The 14,215-nt window shown below is 43.1% G+C and overlaps 1 protein-coding gene across 6 annotated transcripts in view; it reads right to left on the reverse strand.

The window, feature by feature from the left end:
• Positions 1-1,977: 1,977 nt before the first annotated feature.
• Positions 1,978-14,215, reverse strand: part of PID1 (phosphotyrosine interaction domain containing 1) — a 104,883-nt gene continuing 92,645 nt past the window's right edge. For 5 of the 6 annotated variants that reach the window (XM_052804339.1, XM_052804336.1, XM_052804337.1 and 2 more), the window contains exon 3: positions 1,978-3,587. In XM_052804339.1, coding sequence (XP_052660299.1) covers positions 3,111-3,587 — 477 coding nt within the window. In that variant the 3' untranslated portion in view covers positions 1,978-3,110. Of the gene's footprint in view, positions 3,588-6,009; positions 6,142-14,215 lie in introns of those variants that run through there. The other variant, XM_052804340.1, reaches the window with a different exon arrangement.

Consider the following 14,215-nt stretch of genomic DNA (forward strand, 5'->3'; position numbering starts at 1 on the left):
CCAAAACCACAACTGAGTAACCTGCATCCCCATCACCGAGCAAGCGCACTGCGGTGCTGCTAACGTCAATGCATGATGACATGCCCTGACATGGAGCATCACTGTAGACAATGGTCTGAAGACAAAACAGCTTAAAACCACACTCCCAGATGATTCCTGTTCTGGGTAATACCATGTGGCTGTGGGCTACTGGGGGAGTAATGCCATAGCCCAGGGCTCTTGCTGGCAGATGCTGCCAGTCACAAACATGACAAGGGGAGCAGCAAGACATCACTTCAGGGTGTAGAGTAAAAGCACATTGGAGCAACTCTTCGCATTTCTGTCTATGGTTTCTATGTGTTGCTCCCAAATAAAGCAAGCACTGTTTGCAGAAATTTAGACTGTCCTTAAAAAAAGTAAATAAATACATAGACAACAAAAACCCCAACAAAGGTATTCTTTGCGTAACCCACACCTGCAGGTGACTTAGGGAGATAGGATCTTTTCAGCAGTTCCCAGCATGTTAGAGGACAGACCATGATTAAAAGTAAAATGATGACAACACTTCTGTCCAGTTGTGCTCTGGCCGGGACTGCTTGGTGAGAAGGGCAGGCTGTGTCAGTCAGAAGGACCACACCCACCCCCACAGCAGGAACACACCCCATGCTCCCAAGTCTTTGCTCCAGAAGTAGAAATCCCAAACCCAAATCTTCCACCATAGTCCTCTGTAGGGCAGGCAGGAGGCATCTCAGCTCCCGTGTGTGAGGAGGGCTGGTATCTTCCTTCTCACCCTCCCACATTGGAGCAGCCCTTGGTTAAGAGCTGGAACTCGCAGTCAAACCTCTCTGTTGTCAGCAGGGACATCTGGCTGAGAGGATGCAACAGGGGATTTCACAGGCTGATTCACAGCAGCTCTGGTGGCAGAGCATTCAAAAAGTAAAGAAACTAACGCATGATTACAGCTCTGAGCAAAAGAAAATAATTTGTCAAAAGTTGAAGAAAGTCTTGCCTAATTTTCCCTTTGGTCAAAAAGACAGATACATACATGGCAGAACTCAGATTTTTTTTTTTTATTAATTTCTTTTTGACCAGCATATAGCCCATACATGACCCTCCACTTCCAAATGAGCGTTGTGGGAAGAAAAAAATAAATCATTTTTAGGGCCATATTTGGAAACGCTGGATCATCCAAAGATTCAGACAGAAATAGTTCTGAAAGCTGCTGGCCTGATGTTTTATTCCCCATCCCACCATCTAATGCTGCACCCGAGCCACTCTGCAATTTCTGTAAGCAGGGCAAGATACTGCTCCCACTCAGCAGAGCTCATTTCAGCTGGCCAGGTGTGTGTGTGGGGGGGTATCTCTGCCACCTCCTGCAAAGCAGAAATTATAAATCATGTCCACACACAGCAAAGTTAAAAAAAAAAAAAAAAAACTTACAGCAATAATTTACCTAAATATTTAAAAGAAAATAATTTTAAAATATTAAAGGTAATTCTCATGGAGACTGATGTAATACTAAATGGAAATAAATTAACATTTTCATTCCACTAAATGAAATGAACACAGAACCCACACACATAAAACAAAACCACAGAGTTTGCATTGGAAAGACAGCTTAAAACTCCCAAGCTTTAACTCAAAACATTTTTTTTTATTAAAGTATGAATGCATTTATGCTGGAGAATAGTTTACATACATTGTAAAGCAACAAGCATATTTTCAAGAGGTGTGGGCCCTCCTCAATATGTCTCCATGCTCAATCTACATGCTTTAACACAGGACTCACACATACACTCTCACATACAAACATACAGACCCACAAAACACAGACATAGAGCTATCTATCTGCTTCGATTAGATTTCTTTTAAGGCTTCTGTAAGGTGCCCTAGTGCCCCTAACATTACCATAATTATGAACAAAATTGTATAAAGGAGCAGCATTACCTGCAAACTATTGATCTGCTCTCGACCTTAAAAAATATCAAGTGAAACAGGTTTTTCCTTTTATTTGAGTTTTATTAAACATCTGCATTTAAGAAAGGCATGACTCTGTATATCTGTGAAAAAGGAAAGATAACGCGAATCTTAAAATGAGCTTCTCAACCAGAACAGATGTTCAAACCTGACTCCCAAGGGACCGTTTCCTTTGATCTTTACAGTAACGCAGCCCTGGCTGCGCAACGAGGCACTACCAGCTCCATCCCACCAGGGCCACTTGACCAGCAATGCGGAGACCAGTAACATGGAGTTGAGGCTACCATGCTCATATCACTTCAGACCTGAGGTTGATGAGAAGTCACAGTTCAAACACTAACAGACCCTCAACTCTTACCAGTGGGCCCTGCTCCTGCGGAGCACATCAGGGTTGGAAAACACACAGAGTGGTGCTGGCCTGCTGTACACCTAGCCATTGCGGAGTATTTTTCCTCTTTTTGGTATCCTGCAGTATATAGTCTGAAACTGCAACTACTGGTGTTGGGTGAAGGACGTGGCAGCAGGTATATTAAGAAAATAGGTACAATGAATAAAATAAAGGATAGCATATGATATAATGTGTACATACAAGCATCTTCTTTCATTTTTTTATCTGTGAAATGTGAATTAACTGCAGAATGCCAGGCCATTAGTCTAAAAGGCTATGTATGGCTGTCTTAGCCTATGTACGGTCAAAGGTTTTTTTGTGATGCATCATGGAGAAAGATTCTTCAGGAACCATTAGGGCTTTCCAGGTCTACTTGCTCTTGTGCATCAGCATCAGCCCCCAGCTAGGAATGCCAGAGGAGCAACTAATAAAATTGCCTGACCAGTCTTATAAGACAAACAGGAATGATTCTACTTCATGGTATGCACCTGAACTACAGAGACGAGAAAGGGACAGTGATGGGTGGGTGAGAGAGATGGGGGAGGGAGCTTTTTTCTCACTTTTACAACAGCAGCAGATTTCAATGTAACGTAATTACTTTAATGATGCATATCTGTAGGTACTGAATTGCTCTTTTGATTTAAAAAGCTGGTCAGACAAGTGTTTGGCAGTCCTTTCATTCCCCAATTTCAATTGTTGCTTATTCATCTCTCAGATCTCATTCCCTAGGCCATTTCTGCCTTCGCTGAACTGTGAATGAGTTCAGTCAGCCATCATCAGATTCAAATTCATGAGACACTTCCTCTGACGAGCTGTTCCTGTGGATCCGGCCATCGCTTTTCATGCTGTGAAAAGTCTTCTTAAAGGCCTCCATCATGGCATGGGCCAGCTTCTTGGCCTCCAGCTTGCTCTCACACTCTACAGCATGGCAGTCCATCTGGTAGGACAAGTCATCGTTGATCTCCCGATAGACCCAAGCAAAGATGTTTGGGCTGACGTTGTGGTCAGCAGTGCAGTAGGCTATACGTGCTACCTGAAAGGTATCCATGTGGACTGTCGCCTCGCCTTTGAGGTCCAGATGATGCAGCCAGACTTGGAAAGGGCGAATTTCCAGAAGGGCGTTCGCTGGGTAAATATCCTCCCTGGCGAGCGTGTGCTTCTTCCATAATTCAATGACTGGTTTCTCTGTGCAGCCTGACAAAAATTGCATCCCTGTTGTGGAAACCTTACCCAAGTATGTAACCTGCAAAGAAGAGCAAAGATAGGTGAAACACAGACAGCAGGCTCCAGCATTACTTTCTGCCATTCCGGGGAACTTTCCTTTATCTGGAAAATAAAAGCACCCCCACCCCACAAACTCCCCAATTTCCCCAGCATGTTCAGTAAAACAGTTTTCAAACTGCTTTCCAGATATTTGCTTTTTCAGATGCTGACTTCACCAATCAAACCCAGATGTTAGAAATGTTCAGTCTCTGAGTTTTAAGGGATTTCATTCTCTTCAGGTCCCCAGGAAAGGCCAGCTTTAGAGCCCATGACTGTACCTCTAAGCTCATGTTAGCAATTTTAAGTGCCGGTGGAGCAGGCCCCAGGTAGCTGTGATGCTAACCGCTTTTTTTTCTTTCTACTTTATTCAGATGATTTATTTGTATCATATTTCAAACATTAATATCAGGGAGACTGAGACATTCTCAGTTTGATAATACAAGGCTGCAGGGGGTCAGAAAAGCACAATCACAGCAGAGGATTTTAAACTGTTTGAATGTTTTTTTCCAAAATGATCCTGGTTTTCCACCACTTCTGCTGTTTCTACTTAAGTTTTAAGCCAGGAATAGCTCAAAGCTGTTCAAGACTCTATCTTTGAGCAGGGCTGAGACATTTATTACATCAATTTAAGAAAACATGCTGTTAAAAATCTAGCAATAAATCTACCTTAGTTTAATCACATCATGTCTGTGCTTTTCTGTCTAGCTCTTTTGAGTAAATATCCTGTTATCCAATCTGCTCAGGAAGGCAAGGTGGTTTTAGTGCCCTTACTGTATTTTGTTCACCAAAAAACAAATCCACTGAGAGGTCCATATCAAAATTCTGTATTAAGCCTGTGCAGAATCTGTGCAGCTGCTAAAGAGGCTTTCTTCCACTTACAGATGAATGGAAGATTATTTTATCTGGGAAAAGGGATTTTCTCTAGAAAAGACAGATCAATGCCACATAAATACAATTATGCAAATTATTCTATTTATTGCTGTTGTCAGAATGGTGCATTTAAGAACAACTATATGAAAGCAAAATTGCTTCTAATTTGTCTCTTGCAGCAGTAATTGCCTGAGACAGAATTTTGTGCCTCTTGCTTGATGTCTTGTAACCTCATGTGCATTTTACTCAAGGCATTTGGAGAAAAAAAAAAGTCATCACATGCACTTTCCAAACTAATTTCTTCAAAATTCTGTATTAAACACACAGTATCAGCTATTTTTATTTTGTATATGCTTTAAGAAATGCAAAGAAAAAATATGGGATTTCCACACTTAAACACATTAAAAAATCATACCCACAAGGAATACAGGATTTGTATTCCATACAACCAAAATTTTCCACAAGAAAAATATTTTGCTGCAAGCTTCATAGGTTTTGTTAAACTCAGAGACCTAAATTAAGCCATAATTAAGGAAAAAGCTTACAAAACATTATTGGAAGTCCGTGTGGCTTAATCATGCCTGCCAAAAAAGCAATTTCATACCATTGACATTTCAAAATGGGAAATCTTATTCTTTGCCTATAAATATTCATGCTTTGCACTGGGAATATGTTAAATCTTACAAAGCTTTATATTTTTTGGAACAGTGGGAAACACAACAGCTAGAACAGTTAACAAGGCAAGACCCACCAGTGTTTTGCTTTATTTTATTTTATTAGTGATGAGAGTTGAGTTCCCTAAAGTACTGTAGAATAACTTAAAAGAAAACCTCAGAGCTCATAGTGCCAACTAAACACATACAACCAGCACATACAAGATCAAAGAGGAATATGTGTCTGCAACATACTGGGGGGTATTTCAACATATATCCACAGTCATATTGCTTTCAGAAGATCAAGATCAGTGTGCAAATTTGCGCATTCAATATATCTCCGAAGGTTCGCTCAGCACCATTTCATATTCACAAGCCGGCTAACAAAAGACTAACACACACTGTAAATTAACTGAGCATTTGGGGTTAGATTCAAAGCCCATTGCAGTAACAGAAGTCCTTCACTGACTTCAAAGAGATTTGCACAAAGCCTTTAAACCCTGAGGAACAGAGAATTAGCCTTTTGCTCATGCACTTTTTCACTGCCCAAATACAGTTTTGAATCCCCAGCCGCAGGAGAGATGCTGCCACCACTGCAACATTTTGCCTGCCCAGCTGCTGTTTGGAGAAGAGCAGTATCACTTGGAGCACGCAGAAATAAGCACCTCTTGTTAGTGCACAACAGTAAATGCAGGGAATTGTTTCATTACAGGCTTGTCTGCAAGAGGAAGCTGTTGACAGCATGTGAGCTGCCCTGCTGCAATGGCATAAGGAATGGGAGAAGAGAGGAAGGCAAAAGCAGCTACATCCCACTTAGGAAGCATTATTATGGGTCTTCCCAGGCAGTTAGCACTGCTGAGCTTGGTGCTGCAAACTCACCCCCAGCACACAGAGCATCAGCTTCTCAGCACAGATAACTCCCAAGTGATGCTCGGGACACCTCCGGCAGCTGAGGAGCAAGACCAAAGCGGGTTGTCACATGGGAGCGTAAACTGAGTTTAATGTTCTCTGTATTCCTTCCCTGCCACTAACTGCAACAACTTTTTGGCTGTCAATCTGTGCATGGCCTGCCTAAGTGTGAAGTTACAAAAAAAGAATGTATTTCCTTACAAATAAAGTATTTGTATTTTACAAAGAAAAGTAGTGAATTACTCTGAAAGCAGCCAAGGCAAAAGTAACTAATAAGAAGGATGGGAAGATGGCTTATTTACCAAAATGGGATGTAATAGTCTGATTACTGTCCCAGTTCTGTCAAGAGTATAACTGTGTAGAAACCTTTGGAAAGTTGCTTCCTTTAACACTAGTTTGCATCTCCATTATATAAATTTCATTTTCCTTTGAGGACACATTCATAAATATTTATAAGGTGCTTACACACTACAACAAGGAGTTCACAGGAAAGAGAATAAACAAAACTTCTGGTTTAGAGTCTCTCCTGTACTGTGTCTTGCATAGAGACATCAACACCTACTAATGTTGTTATTTTTTGTTTCTTTTAAAACAAATTATCTTTTTTTTTCCTGGTTGAGGTACAAGCATTTCACAAGAGTAGCATTACTGTAGCTCTTAGTGAAGACAGATGTCTAACATTTCATTGCTTCATGGTCCCCTGCTAAATACAGAACAGGGATACAGGGGCTGGCGAGACACCTAGAATACTTGACACAAAAAAGGCAGCGAGCTCTTCAGAACAAAGTTTTCTTCGTGATTAAATATCATCTACATGTTATCCATTACATATTAATCCATCTGGAGCTGGCCAATTTAGTAACTTAGATATTAACATTTGCATAACTCCAGGGACGGTACCGGTTTGAACTAAAACAAGCAAAAGATGGATTTATAGGGCACTTCTCCCTGAGCTCTCAGTTACAAGGTTATTCCACAAGCAATGCTCCCTGCATTTTGGTTCCTACGTCTTCATGTCTCACAGCACACCCACCTTTATTTAAATGCCCAGAAACCACTGACCACACACATCATGAGTAAAGCGATTACAGTACAACCATCTTCCTTTCTGATTTCCAAGTTTGCCAACCAAAGATCAAAGAACAGATTATTCCTTCCATTATCAGATAAAGAAGAAAATTATTTTGAGGCAAAAATTCCCACTGGTGGTCTTTTCCATTAAAATCGATGGTGTCTCATCAGTGTGAAGCCAGCAGGAAGTATAAAAAAAAAGAATTTAATCTTTAATACTCATAGGAACCAGATGTGAAGGGCACAGAAAGACATTATTATTGTTGTTGTTGTTGTTACGTGTACATGTGCAAACACACACTGAAGAAGAGCCTGAACAGAATCAACTGTATAGCCTTACTAACTAGAGAGCAATCATTGACAAGGACAGGCAATAGCCACAGCTCAGGCTGAAAGCCACATCTGCGATAATACAGGTCTGACCACCAGCCAAACTTCATCAGGACTGAAGAACACTTTTCTTTCCTCTGAAATACTGGACAGAGGTCACTTGGCAGTAAACATCAGTCCAGGAAGATGACTTATTTGTGACAGCATGGCACGTCCTATAGCAAGTGTCATCTTACACACGCCGAGGCCAGTAACCGTGTTCCCTCCCCTCTTAGCCACAGTGCAAGGCAGAGTAGCCACAGGTTGGTTGTAACGCGTAAATTATGATTAAGCTGTTGCAGCCTTTACTTGTTTTGGACACTGTATTTTAAGTGAGAAAACGAATGGAAAAGCCAGCTCAATGCCACTGTGTTAACCTTAAGCAATGAAAGCATTTCATATCATATCTTCTTCCAGGGGTAGGAATATATTTCTTTATGGCACTTTCAGTCCTTTGGTTTGTGTGTTCCATCTTTCCCACGGATTTCTGGAAGATACAACTCGCAACAACTTCTTGTGCATGTTAAATATTACCCACATTCTTCCCAGCCTTTCTATAGCAAACTGGCATTTCCCATCTGATCCTTCGCTCCCTGGCAAGCCACTGTCACCCAACATGACACAAAATCCACTTGTAGTTTCAGCACTTCTGTGCTTGCAAACATTCAAACCTTTAGCAAAAGCCAAGATGATCTGAAGAGCTCCTTATTTCACCCTAGAGACTTGCCAACACCAGTGTCAGTATCTGACAAAACCGTCCTCAACAGAAAAAGGCTGTGCCTTTGCCCTTTCATAACACAACTACAGCCACCTGACATGTAGAGATGTCTCATGTCAAGGGACATGAAGATTAATCGATGTCATCTTTCATGCACTGTCCTGGACACACAAAAACATCTGAGTATTTTGACATTGTTGTTTTCAACCCCTTCAGTCCAGTAATGTATAGTGAAAATATCTTTTAATAACTAGGCTCAAGAGCTTACCAACTTTGAAAAGACCAATATAGCAGCTGCCATAGACATTTTCACTTCTAGCACAGCATGATTTGTCAGAAGTAATAAGGGGGTTTTATTTTCCATACTCAATTCTTTTCTTTATCATTGACCTCGCGTTGTTTACTTGCAGCTCATATGAGATAAAGAACAGCTTAGCTCCTGCATGTGCCGAATTGACTTCAGATCTGACTCCCCTATGGACCATAAGTCCGCACTGCTCCTAACTCACGAGCCTCAGTTGGGCATCTAAAGTTAGGCAGCCCAATTTCTTTTTCTCCCTCCGTTCCTATCCCCAGTCCATAGACTACCATTGCTCCAAGAAAGCAGATCCAAGTTGTAAAGATCCATAATTATTACATTACATGAGGGCAGATGCTCTCTTGGCACAGGAGTCTGGCACGGGAACACATACACACAGAGGACTCTGGGCTCTCTCACTATGCAAGACCATGATCAAAGGACCATATGGAAAATTAACTACTTAGTTATTTCTTTAATGTAAGTATTTCCTCCACACTGGATGAGGGTCTTTGTTAACAAAATTAGCAAAGAAAATGAAAAAATTAAAACAAATACAGCACTGAACTTGAGCCAGCAGGTGTTTACTCTGCATATTTGCAGTCACCAGAGGATGCCCTAGAAGATCTTGAATCTTACGCAAATCTTAGTAATAGGTGACTGTCTCTTTTGTCAATCTGTATTTTAAAAGAAACATTCTTTTAGCCTCAAATTTGGTCTAGTTGCAACTGATTATATTTGATCCGAGACAGTAAGATATTCCTCACTTAAAGGTAAGGCAAGCAGAGGTAATGAGACATTTTCTTCCTGAAATCAGAAGAATTTCTCCTGTGGCAACGTCAGGGCATTTGGTAATGAAAAAAGGATTGGAAGGGTCTGTGTCAGGATGCACAAGTATAGACTCTCCAGTCAGCAAGGAAATTGTCAGCTTGTCCCAGCCAAGCAAGAAGTACCAGCCTGAAGATCGGCTAAACTTGCAAAAATATTTAAGAGGAATACAGAGGAGACTTGAAGAAAGGAAAACCAGCCAAAAGCAGGTTTGGGAGGACGTGTGCATGTCTTGTTATGAATTGCTGCTGGAACACAGATAAACATGCAGACACACTCTGGGTTAGCAATACAAAAGCACACACAAGATGAGAAAGCCCAAGCTTCACCCAGCCTCCATGCACTTATTCTCGAGGCCAGAACAAAGCAAGCTTGATCTCCACATCATTACCAGGTCTGGAAAACACTGTGAGAAGCTGCTACTCAGAAAACCTGTGCCTGGGCCTCCCTGTGCCCCAGCAGCCGCAGCAGCTGGCCACACCACCAGACACCAGGCTTGGTGAGGTCCAGAGCTGTCTGGATACAACCCCATATCTTCCAGTGCCTCCAAAATGCATCAGAAGATCACATTAGATATGGTGCTGGTGGATTCCAAACATCACCTTTTTTAGTTCAGAGACAAAAATAAATAAAAATATATATAAGAAAAAATAAGATTAAAAGGGCATGTTTCCCCATGGCCACTGCCACCTGGACTACCTCCCCTTCAAGCAGCATGTTACCCTCCTGTCCCCAGTCACAAAGCTTTGGAGAGACTCTCCGAAGGAGCCCTGGGCAGCCTGGCAGAACCCACCAGGACATCCCCTGGTCCCTGGGGGCTGGGGGACACAGTGCAGCATTTGGAAAGCCAGCCAGGAGACAAGGTGGCCATCGGGGAGCTTCACTGCAATGGTGGTGTGCACAAAACCCACAGTGTCTCCCACGCTGGGTGGCCAGGGAGGGTCGGGGCTCACAGAGGGTCGCATGGCATTGAGTGCTGAAACTGGATTTTTTTATCCACAGCACAGCTGGGATACGAGTGGACAGGCCTGCAGCACGCTGCCTGGCAGCTCAGTCACTCATGGCACATCTTTCATTTCAGTAAAAGCAAATTTAGCTGTAGAGTCATTTGCAACATCTTTAATTAACACACCCAGCTCCTGATGCAGAGGGAGCACTCCGTGCCAGCCAGGGTGCCCGTCCTGCCACACCACCGCAGCAGCTTGGCTCTGCTCGCCCTCAGGCAGAGTGACTCTGCCTCAGGCTGGTGGCTTTGGGATTTAGAGCCAAAACCTGCTTTTTGGCTCTAGAAGAAAAACAAAAATATCCCAGACATTCCACTGGATCACTGAGCAAATACCGTGAACTGCACTCAAGCAATGTTTGCTTAAGTAAGACCCAACAACCTAACTCAGTTAAGGAAAAAGGCTGCACAGTTTCCCTCTGCCTGTCACTGCTTCCTCACCCACGCTGCCCGCCATCCAGCCAAAGCCTTCGCAGCACAAACATGAGGGTCTTTGTGGGAACTGCAGGGCTCCTCAGCACACAGAAATACTCAGTAAATGCAGTAACATGGCTTACAGAAATATGTGAAGAGCTCTTTTATTTTGGAGACGAAATTTAGAGGGACAGCAGACTGAGCTGGGCAACCGTTTAATGGAAAATAACCATAGACTCTGACGGCTGCCCTCTGGTATAGGAGGGATGGAAAAAAAAGATCAGTAGTTAATGTCTGATTTATTCTGAGGAATCAAAGAGTAGCTCCAGCAAAATCTGGAAGTGTCAGCACCTCTTCAGCAGTTAAGTCAACAGCCAGCATCTGACTCCTTTAGTGGGAACAAAGCTGAACCTATGTCTTAAAACAATGCTAAAATTCCCCCTCGAAAACAAAAATAATAAACGAGCCCAGCAAAAAATGCATTCAACCCTTTACATCTTCAGAACTCCTTTGGAAAAACAACTGCTGGGCAGCAGCTGCTCCTTCCTTCCCTCCCTCCCTCCGTCCATCCGTCCCCACAGCCACGCTCACGGTAGCCCTTCACTGGTGCCTTTATTCTCCCATGTGTTTCTCAGCTGTGACCGTGCAGCAGATCCTGCCTTAGTTTAGTCCCAGGAAGGGTTCACCACACAAGTAAGGTGTAAAGTGATAGCGCGGGGCAGTCACTTTAGACATAACTCAGTCATCCAACTAAATCCCTTTAAAGGACACAAAAAGCTCTGGTTATTTTTAATCTGTCATTATTCTTTCAGGTTTTACAGTCTTGGTGCTTCCAGGTAGCTGTAGCAGGTGAAGGAGAAGGAAGAGCTGGGGCACGGTGAAAATACCTTTTCTTGAAAAATGCTCATCCCCAGTAGAAAGAAAAACCTATTACCAATTTCACTGCTGCTTCTGAGCTAGTCTAGGAAAGCCCTTTAACATAGCAGCAGGCAGAGCAGATGAGTTACCGTGGTCCAGGGTGGGTGTCCCAACGTCCAGTCCCACATCTGCCAGGGCAGCATCTCGGACATGGGACTTTTCTGATGGAGGCCAGAGCTCGCTCACGAAGGACATCTCATTCCTCAGACACGGAGGAGAACAAACACTCCAGGGACTGAGGACGATGGACGTCAAGAGCAGGGTACATCTCTGAGATCCTGTCCCAGCTCTGAGCAAGACACCCAAGAGCACACAGACATCCCAGAGCCCCTCTTCCCAGACAAATAAAATCCCAGTCCTCCCACAGCAGAGCTCTGCCAGGTTTCCCGCTGATGGCACCTGGGGAGGGGAGCAGAAGACAAAAACCTCTGAAGAGTGCCCAGAGGAACAGAGCCCTCCTTACCCAGTGTGACTAGCCCCATCACCAACACCAACCCACACTGCTTGGGGGAGAGGGGGGAAAAAACATAGACATTTGGCAAGTTTAAGATTTAGTAAATACATGTATTGAAATGGAAAAAATTTACCCTTGATGGCTTAATTTGTAAGCTCTGAGAGGAATAAAAGCAAACAAGAAAAAGCCCACTGGTTCCACAGGCCAAGTAGCCAGTGCAGGATAAATAAGGCAGCAAGCAGAGCTCTCCTTTGGAAACACAACCCTGAGAAACTCAACGGTCCAAGCTTTTCACCTTTCATTACATCAGGCTGCTGCTCAACAAGCCTCTTTGTAAACTACCCTGGGTATTAAACTACTGTCCTCAGTTAGACCTAAGAGCATCTAACTTATATCCAGTGACCAGGAGTCTCTGCCTAATTGGTAAAATGGTTAACCAAGCCCAAACACAACTTCAGCAAGAGCCAGCTCTGCTCCCTGCAACCTCCGGTTAGCAACAAAAGGATCGCCTCTTGCATTGCATTTTCCACTGGACAGGAAGCTCTTTTTGTGGTTTGGCTTGCGGGGATGAGTCTGAAATGAAATCAAGTGGAACTGGCAAATTGCAGCTAGCTTGCAGTTGGAGACACTTGGGTCCTGGTGTGAGTGGAAGATTTACACTGCACTATTTAAAACTCAAGAAATCAATTTAATTCTAGCAGCGATTTTAAAAAGTTGTAGTGCAAGACATAACTGAATGAACAAATACATCGATCATACACAACCTCAGCAGGGCTGCTGGACACCCTACTGTACAAGTTGATGATTACTTTTATTCCCAAATATTTTCTTTATGTTGCTATTTAGATCACTTTCCTTCTTTGTCTCCTTTCATTGCCTCATGTAACTTCCTTTTTCTGTGCTCAGTTACCACTGGGTTGAAATTAATTCTTGGATAAGCCAGTTCATTTTCCATTGTCCTTCAGGAGTCTTCCCAGGGTGAGGAGAGATGTGGAGGCAGCCAGGGAAATGAGAAGAAAACCAACCCACACTGCAGTCACTAGTTGCAATTACTTGGAGTTTCCTTCACATAAAGTCCTTCCAAAACCTCTCCTCTGACACCTCAAAACCTTCACTTTGAGAATGTCCCTTCTGCCAGGAGAAAGTGGCGTTATGTTTGTCTGATCATGATCTTCCCCTAACCAGACATCTACCTTGACATTTATGTTCAAATTACACACAAGCTTTTTTCCCTACACATTCCGTATTTACATGAGGTTGAAAATGAGCATGGAAATCTGATTAAGCAACTCATCATGCTTCAGAAACCTTTTTGGTCCTGGGGTCCTCACAGCTGTTGTCTCGTAGCAGAGGGAAGGAGCCCACGGGCGGAGGGGAGCAGAGCAGGCTGTTTGCTTTTACGTTGTTCCCCTTCCTTTCCAATCCACAGAAAGCTCACTTTGGCACTAGTCCCACAAAAACTTCAGTTGTACTCAATGGAGCCTGCAAAGAGCGAGTACAGGAATGGCTATATAACTTGGGCCACTGGTTCCACCGAGGCATGTGCATTTTACATACTCTCCAAGACTTTGGACAGTGAAGTACTCCCAGAAAGCCATGCAGAGTGCACGTTTGTCAGGATCTTTTATGCCTAAGAGATCTGTCCTCAGGGTTCCCTTCTTTGAGCATTCCCTACGAGACCCTTGTATTTCCCCTTTAGTTCTTCCTTTTAAAAGAAGACGCCAAGTAGTAAAACTGAACAAAGCCCCTGTTACTAAGACATTCAGTTCTGGAGACCAAACATCTCAACCGCACTTGTTTCCTGGCACAACTTGACAACACCTGAAATTAAGAGCAAAAGGGAAGGGAGCCAGCTTCAGGGACCACTGAAGATGACTACAAATTGGGTTTGTATTTCAAGAGAAGGGTCAGGCCTATGTTGCAGGAAGAACAGAAGAAAAATAATGACAACTAAACTATTTCAGTTCTTCCTCCCCCTGAGTGCCATTAAGAGCAGTAACATTCAAAAAAAAGAAAAAATTACAAAACAAACCACGGACATGAGAGACTCCCAGAAACGGCAGCTATCCTCCACGCACTGCAAATGAAACACATTCCCTGAAG

Source organism: Harpia harpyja, chromosome 12 (assembly GCF_026419915.1).
Source record: "Harpia harpyja isolate bHarHar1 chromosome 12, bHarHar1 primary haplotype, whole genome shotgun sequence".
NCBI lineage: Eukaryota > Metazoa > Chordata > Aves > Accipitriformes > Accipitridae > Harpia > Harpia harpyja.